The 7621-nt window shown below is 37.2% G+C and overlaps 2 protein-coding genes across 21 annotated transcripts in view; both read right to left on the reverse strand.

Annotated features, from left to right (window-relative positions):
* erfl1 (Ets2 repressor factor like 1) overlaps positions 1-128 on the reverse strand; it is a 112972-nt gene extending 112844 nt beyond the window's left edge. For all 20 annotated transcript variants that reach the window (XR_005208960.1, XR_005208966.1, XR_005208961.1 and 17 more), the window contains exon 1: positions 52-128. The gene's annotated coding sequence lies outside the window, so the exon portion shown is untranslated. The remainder of the gene's footprint in view (positions 1-51) is intronic.
* A 2096-nt stretch (positions 129-2224) lies between these two features.
* LOC119497695 (gastrula zinc finger protein XlCGF57.1) lies at positions 2225-6840 on the reverse strand. Its single transcript, XM_037786011.1, has 3 exons — positions 6684-6840; positions 5045-5494; positions 2225-4045 (listed from the first exon to the last, which is right to left on the reverse strand). The coding sequence occupies exons 2-3, from the start codon at positions 5457-5459 to the stop codon at positions 2661-2663; spliced, it is 1800 nt and encodes a 599-aa protein (XP_037641939.1). The 5' UTR covers positions 5460-5494; positions 6684-6840; the 3' UTR covers positions 2225-2660.
* Positions 6841-7621: the final 781 nt, after the last annotated feature.

The raw sequence follows: 7621 nt of genomic DNA on the forward strand, positions 1-7621 counted from the left end.
CCATTTATAAACTGTACCATTTTCAGAAGGATATGTAAAAAACGTACTTACCAACATTGGCCTTCCTTGGGAGGAGTTTAAGCTAACTTCATGCAGTGCTAAACAGTTACTATGGTTACAGTTACTATGGAGAAGCCTGCTCGTGTCTGCGAGCTTTAAACGTCTCCTAACACGAGAGAAACATCACAGTTTGACTTTAACTGACTGTGGAGACTCAAATAAACTCTGCTAGCTGCTAATTGAATGCGCTGTACCGCAAAGTTTCAGGTGCATGCTTTGCCAGGTAAAAATAAGGATGGGCATGTTTTAACATCCGGTTGCCCCTCGCGGGTGGAGTTTACGAGTTCATTTTTTTTTTTTTTTATTGAAGATAATTCATTTACAAACATTAGGGCATTGTAATTTAAACTCAATACTTCTAACATACAAGGCACAATTGGATAGGAAAGATAACTTAAATCATAAAAAAAAAAATTGTAATAACAAAAATAAAAGAGGGTAGAAAATAATTAAAGGAACAAAAAAAGAAAGAAATGCATAAATAAATAAATAATAAGACTGCACTCTTCTATAGTAGCTCTAGGGGTCATCATCATAAATGTTCAGTTCTTCATAAGCTCTGAGGAGAGACTTTACATGTTGTCCTTTCATTTACTAACACAGGCTAGTAAACTCTGTTTCTTCTTTAAAATCACGCCTCAAAACCTACCTTTACAGGAAGGCCTTTTAATAGCAATCCCTTGTTTTAAACTTCATAATTGTTGACTTTTTGTACAAAAGTCTTATGTTCAACATTTTATTTTGGCCTATGTTTTTATGTTTTTATTCTGTATTGTTTTTATCTTGATGTTTGCACTATTTTAACTCATGTAAAGCACTTTGTAACTATGTTTGGAAAGGTGCTATACAAATAAAGTTTATTATTATTAGTCTTAAAGCACTGAGATGATTGTCCACAAGGTCCCTTTTGAAAACGGAAAATAGAGGTTTCATTTTCCTCCATTTGGATGCATGGATGAAAGAACATGCCATCAGATTGTTCAATATTAAGTCACTCTTAATGTCCTTCATGTTAATACCAAACACAATATTTTCTCTTGTGAGAGGAGCAAGTAGTTGGATTTTGGTTGACAGCCAGTCCTGCAAATCTTCCCAGTTCTGAGTTAACTGCAGTGTAAACAAATAGAGCAGCTTGGAAACTTTTTAATAAGATTTAGACTTTATCTTTACATCCCACAGTTTTCAAGACCCCCAGACATTAAAAGGTTTGCATTTTGGGATTATGTTGTACACGTGTAGTATGTTTTCAATAACAATATAATAATAGTATCATTGCTGGAGCAGGATGATTGTGAATAGGGAGATAGAATGAATGAATTGTACACTGATTTTTTTTTAAAATTAATTATATGTATATGTGTTTTTGTATGTGTATATACTGCGTGTGTGTATAGGTGTATGTATGTATATATGTATACAGTATATATATAAATCGATTTTATTTTATTGTTTTTTATTTTATTTTTTTACTTGTGTATATTCTTTTTACTTATTTATCTATTTTTTGTATATAATGTTTTTCCTGTATCTATACTGGCTTATTTTTTATTAATATTAGGTTTGTTAAGTTTCTTTGTACCGAAAATGTTATTATTGGGGACGTTTGTGAATGTTTGTTCTGTTGTTTCAAAATGAACAAAAAAACAATAAATATAATATTGAAAAAAAAACAATATAATAATAATTTCCCAATTTGGGATCAATAAAGTACATCTATCTATCTATCTATCATAGATTGAGATGAAATCCCTATAATGATACAACGATTTATGGTTATGGTTGGATACATTTATTAAACAAATGATGATAAACTCCTGACTACTGACCCCAAAGTTGAGAAACTTTGTGCTATACAGTTACTATACTATTAAAGTTGCTACACACTCATTATAGGTAAGATAGTGAATCAATTAAATGCAGAGTCTAATAAGATAAATTCATAGCTGGGAGACCGACAAATGATCACCTGCTTTTCCAGCAAACTTAAATCTATCATATATATATATTTTTTTTAGCATTTTTAAAAGCCAATTCTCCAGGTTTCAGTTTCTGATGAAATACAGCCATCCTTATTTTGGACATTAATCACTTGTGTACATATGCTTCAAATAATTTGGCCTCTCCCTGCAACTTAACACACAGTACAGTAGAATCACGCACAGTGTTCATGCTTTCATCAAATAATTTATTACAGTTTGAAAATCATACAGCAGTGATCCATTCTGTGGAGAAAAAAAAACATGATCTGCATGTCCCACTGCCTCATACCATGTCCTCAAGCCTCCATTATAATAGTGTCTTGCAAAAAACAGTTTAGGTCTACCCTGCACAAAAATCGTACAAGGCCTGGGATAGTGTTTTTAAAAAAACGCTCCATGCGATAACAAACATGAGTCATGTGTTCAATTCAGTTTTCATTATAAATTAAAACAGTCATCGGAGTCAAGAGGGTTAGAGAAAGTTTGTATAAATAATCATATACAGCTGTGAGTTTTGACTTCAACACACTCCTTAAAAAAAACCTAGTAGAAGACTGGAGTCAGCTCCCATAGTTACCACTTCAAATCAGCCTAGCTTATTTACAGTCCTCTCATGAAAGCTCAGCGACATTTAGCCACATGCCCAGAAAGATGGTGAGAGCGAGCAAACCTGCGGAGGCAGTTGGGGCAGGAATAAGGCTTCTCCCCTGTGTGAGTTAACATGTGAGTCTTCAAATGGCCTGACAAGCGAAAGCTTTTCTCACATTCTTGACATGTGTAGGGACGCAGGTTAGTGTGACTCCTCCTGTGCTTGCCCAAATCGCCAGAGGAGGTGAAACGATTGTGGCACTCTGGGCATTCAAAGGGCTTCTCCCCAGAGTGTATCCTCTTATGCTTCACCAGGTCGCCCGATTGAGTGAAACTCTTGTCGCATTCGGTGCACTTGTAGGGTCTCTCACCAGTGTGGGTGCGTTGGTGGTTTCGCAGATGTGCAAGGCGAATGAACCTACTGCCGCAGACCGTGCAGTGGTAAGGCCTTTCTCCGGTGTGTGTCCGTAGGTGTATTTTCAAAGCCCCGAGGTCTCCGATCTTCAGCCCACAGTCCCCGCACTGGTGAGCTTTCTCTTTGGTGTGGAGTTTGGTGTGAACCCTCAGGTTCTTCTGGGTGTTAAAGTTCTTCCCGCACACACTGCAGTGGAAGGGTTTCTCACTGGAGTGCGTCTTCAGGTGGAGAACCAGACTTGACTTGAATCCAAACTCCTTTCCACATTCAGAGCAAGAATATTCCTTCTTGCCGGAGTGTGTGGTTAAGTGGCACTTGAGATGGTGCGATCTTAAAAAGGCCTTCCCGCACACCTGGCATTTATACGGCTTGTCCCCCGTGTGTATTTTCATGTGCTGCCGCCAACCGCTGCGCTCCACAAACCTCCTGCCACAATCCTTGCAGACAAACGGCCGGTCGCCTGTGTGGGTGCGCATGTGATCCTCCAGGCTTTGAGGTGTGCCCATCTTCTTGCCACATTCTGGACACTGCACACCGACGTCCAGACAGATTGGCTTATCCTCAGATTCGGTGTTGTGCGGTTCATGACACAAATGAGGCCCTTGACCCCAGGTAGCTTTGAAACTCTTCCCGCAGTCGGCGCAGCTGAGATGCCCTCCTCTGGTGACCACGGACATGCTGTGCCAGCGCTGACAGTGATTCTTCAAATTCTTCAGGTACTGGAAGCTGCGTGCACAAGTTGGACAGGGGTGAAGCCTGCGAGGAGGGGGAGCAGGGTGGGCTTCACGTACATGGACCCTAAGGTGTACTTTAGAGTTAAAGGTGCTGCTGCAGGAAGTGCAGGTGTGTTTGGGGATGAGGTTTAGTGTGCGGCTCGAGAGGCATTTCTTCAGCTCGGCGAGATACTGTTTCTGATGGACCCACTTGACATGCTTCTCCAAGAAGTCCAAATCAGTAAAGGAGACAGTGCAGTGAGGACATGGATAGAAGTCAGACGATGACTCTAAGTAGGAGAGGAAAACACACACAGAGCAGAGCACATTAAAAAAAGGTAATGATTATGATTTTACACTTCCCTGTTATACAGACAACGCAGATACTAAATGCACTTTTTTAATGTTGATAAGAAAAAAATGGCAAAATACTGGCCATCTGTGGAGTTCTATCACCCTTATAATAATATGCTTTTTAAAGCTGAAAATTGGCTTCATCTGATACAACACAAAATTAATAGTATTAGCCTATTACAGGGGTTAGCAACCTTTACTTTCAAAAGAGCCGTTTTAGGTAAAAAAACAAACAAAAAAAAAATCTGTCTGGAGCCGCAAAACAACAATCTGAGATTTCCAGAATAAAGTCATAACTTTACAAGAAAAAAAAATCGGCATATATTAAAAGAATAAAGTCATAACTTTACGAGAAAAAAAAAGTCGTAATATTACGAGATAAAGTCATAACTTTACGAACAAAAGTTGTAATATTACGAGAATAAAGTCATAACTTTACGAGAAAAAAGTCATAACTTTACGAGAAAAAAAGTTGTAATATTACAAGAATAAAGTCATAACTTAATGAGAAAAAAAAGTTGTAATATGAGAATAAAGTCACAACTTTACAAGAAAAAATAAAATTACACGTAAAATTACTACTTTATAATATTATGACTTTATTCTCATAATATTACGACTTTTTTTCTCGTAAACCTATGACTTTATTTTCATATGACTTTATTCTTGTAATATGACTTTATTCTCGAAATCTCAGATTTCTTTTTTCCCTCAATGTGGCCCTAATACTCCGTCGTACCTTAGACCTACAACAATGATAAATATAAACGAAAATGTAAACAAAAAACAGTTATTCAATTCCATTTTTATAAATCCACAGGGAGCCACTGGAGAGGAGCTAAAGAGCCTCATGTGGCTCCGGGGCCGCAGGTTGCTCACCCCTGGTCTAATACTACCCAGGGATTGCATGTTTTTCATTAACACCTGGTTCCTACCTGTGCAGACCTCCTCTCCCTCTTCATTATCCTCCTGGATGTTGCCTGTTGTTGCCTCCTCCTCCTCTTTGTCTCTCTCTTCTTTAATCCACGACTCAGACTCCTCCTTGACAGCAGCTCCAGTGCATTCATCATCTTGTGGCTGAAGGTCAGAGTCACACTCGTCCTTTATGCCTTCCTGTTGATGGTGAACATCTGACCTGGATGTCTCTGATGTGTCAGGCTTAGTGTCTCCATTGTGCTCCTCACTGATCTCCTGTGAAAGTGGTTCCTCTTTAATCTGGATGTTAAGACCACCTCCATTAGTGTTCACTCCACCCTCCAGCTCCAGCTCTGTTTTAACACTGACAGCATCCTGTTGCTTCTCTCCTCTCTTAGCTTTGTTCAGTGAAGACTTCTTCTTTGCAGATTTCATCTTTATGTTGTCACCATTAGTGTCTTTAGTGTGTGCTGTGGACCAGAGGAGCACATTGTTGAGGTGAATATCTTGACATACAAGGTAATTTAAGCAATACAAACACAGAAACAAGCGTTAATCTTGTCTGATATTGTGTACATACAGATGCATGAGATTTGGATTTGTGTCTTAAAATCTGTAAGTTAAGGCCCTTTGACATGGTGCACATGGAGTAGCCTAAATGTGCTGGAAATAGTTGATTCAAAATGATTTGCATGTACTGCAACTCAGGTTACAGACAGATCCTTTGGTTATTTCTATAAAGTTTCCCACCACAAAAGGACAAGAAGTTGGTAAGCGAGTTTGAACATATCATGGAGATGTGAGTCCTGCATTTGAGAAGAGCCACTCTGATATCGGCTCTGCCCATTATGGAAAGTAGATTAATTATGTGTAGAGATGGAGACTTGCCCAGACCCACGTTCAGAAGGCTCTGTGACATTGGCCTGTTTATATGAATCTAGTCTACAGTCATAAATCACCAGAGACTGTGGCTGTGGTCAACCAACACCTGTTCCAGTTTATATCATGTAAAAGTTAATCTAAATACCATCACCAGCTAAAGGTTACATGTGCAATATTGCCAGAACTACAGCTCCACAATTAATCTAAATTTGATCAAAATGTAAATTTTCAAATAGCAGGATGCACAGTATTTATTAAGGGCTAAATATGTGTCAAAATACCATTTTAAATTAAATATTTTCATGCTGCAGAGATGTCTGGCATGCACATCATATTCTACAGACTTAAGAAAACAACTCATTTTGGCACAGATTCCCGCAAAAATCACACCATAATCATTTTAATACAAATGTTTTTCAATGAAAATGAGAATAACAATGTAAAAATGATCTGTTGCCATGTGTTTCATCTTCATGTTGTCACCATTAGTGTCTTTATAGTGTGCTGTGGACCAGAGGAGCACATTGAGGAGGTGAATATCTCGACATACAAGGGAAATTAAGCAATACAAACACAGAAACAAGAGTTAATCTTATACATTTAGTAGCTAGGTGATCTATCTGTTATCTAGCGCTAGCATCATAGCAACACTAACCTAGCAACATTAGCCTAGCAACATTAGCCTAGCAACAGAGGAGCATCTACTGCTCGTTTTCTTGTAGCTCTGCAGCTTGTCAGTGTCATTCAGCTTTTGTCTGCTATAAAGAAAAGACTTACCGGGGAAAATTACGCGATTTAGCAGAAGCTGCTTCTAAATATTTAACGTTTAGTCCCGTTAACTGTCTACATTAGTAGTGATAATAACACAGGGTGAGCAGCTCACTTCCTGTTGTTATAGCCAATCAGCTCACAGCTCACATTAATGTTGTCCAGGTTACAGCCCACAATGATGTCATTAAAGGGCCAGTAACTCAATAACAATTTACTAATAGTTTACTTTTATTTATTATTGGGAATAGCTGAACTGATAACTTTTTTTTTTTTTTTTTTACTTACTTTTTTTATTGTAAAGTTTTTGGAAGTAGATCTTTTCCACAAGCTGAACCTCTCCCGTCAAAAGATATAATTATTTTAATAAAAAATAATTAAATTATTATGGCAACTGAAACATCACCTGACATTTTATTTCATTCTTTAATTTACCTATTCATGAATTATTTATATTTATTGTATTTCATTATAATAATTTTTTAGAGCTGCAAAGATGTATCGATTAGTTGTCAACAATTAAAATAATTGTCAACTATTTCAATAATCGGTTTGAGTAATTTTTAAATAATTTTGATCTGATTCCAGTTTCTTAAATGTGAATATTTTCTGGTTTCTTTACTCCTCTATGACAGTAAACTGCATATGTTTGAGTTGTGGACAAACCCAGACATTTGAGGATGTCGTGTTGGGCTTTGGGAAACACTGATCAACATTTTTCACAATTTTCTGACATTTTATAGACCAAACAACTAATCGATTAATCAAGAAAATAATCAATAGATTAGTCGATAATGAAAATACTTGTTAGATGTAGCCTATTTTTCAGATTCATCTATTTTTTTAAAGTCATTCTAATAAGTTATTCCCCTAATCTTTGTTCAAGTTTGATGTTTTTTTTCCTAATAACCCACAGTTTATTTAGGTTTGTCTCAATAAAATATAAA

The sequence above is a fragment of the Sebastes umbrosus genome, chromosome 11 (genome assembly GCF_015220745.1).
Source record: "Sebastes umbrosus isolate fSebUmb1 chromosome 11, fSebUmb1.pri, whole genome shotgun sequence".
Lineage (NCBI taxonomy): Eukaryota > Metazoa > Chordata > Actinopteri > Perciformes > Sebastidae > Sebastes > Sebastes umbrosus.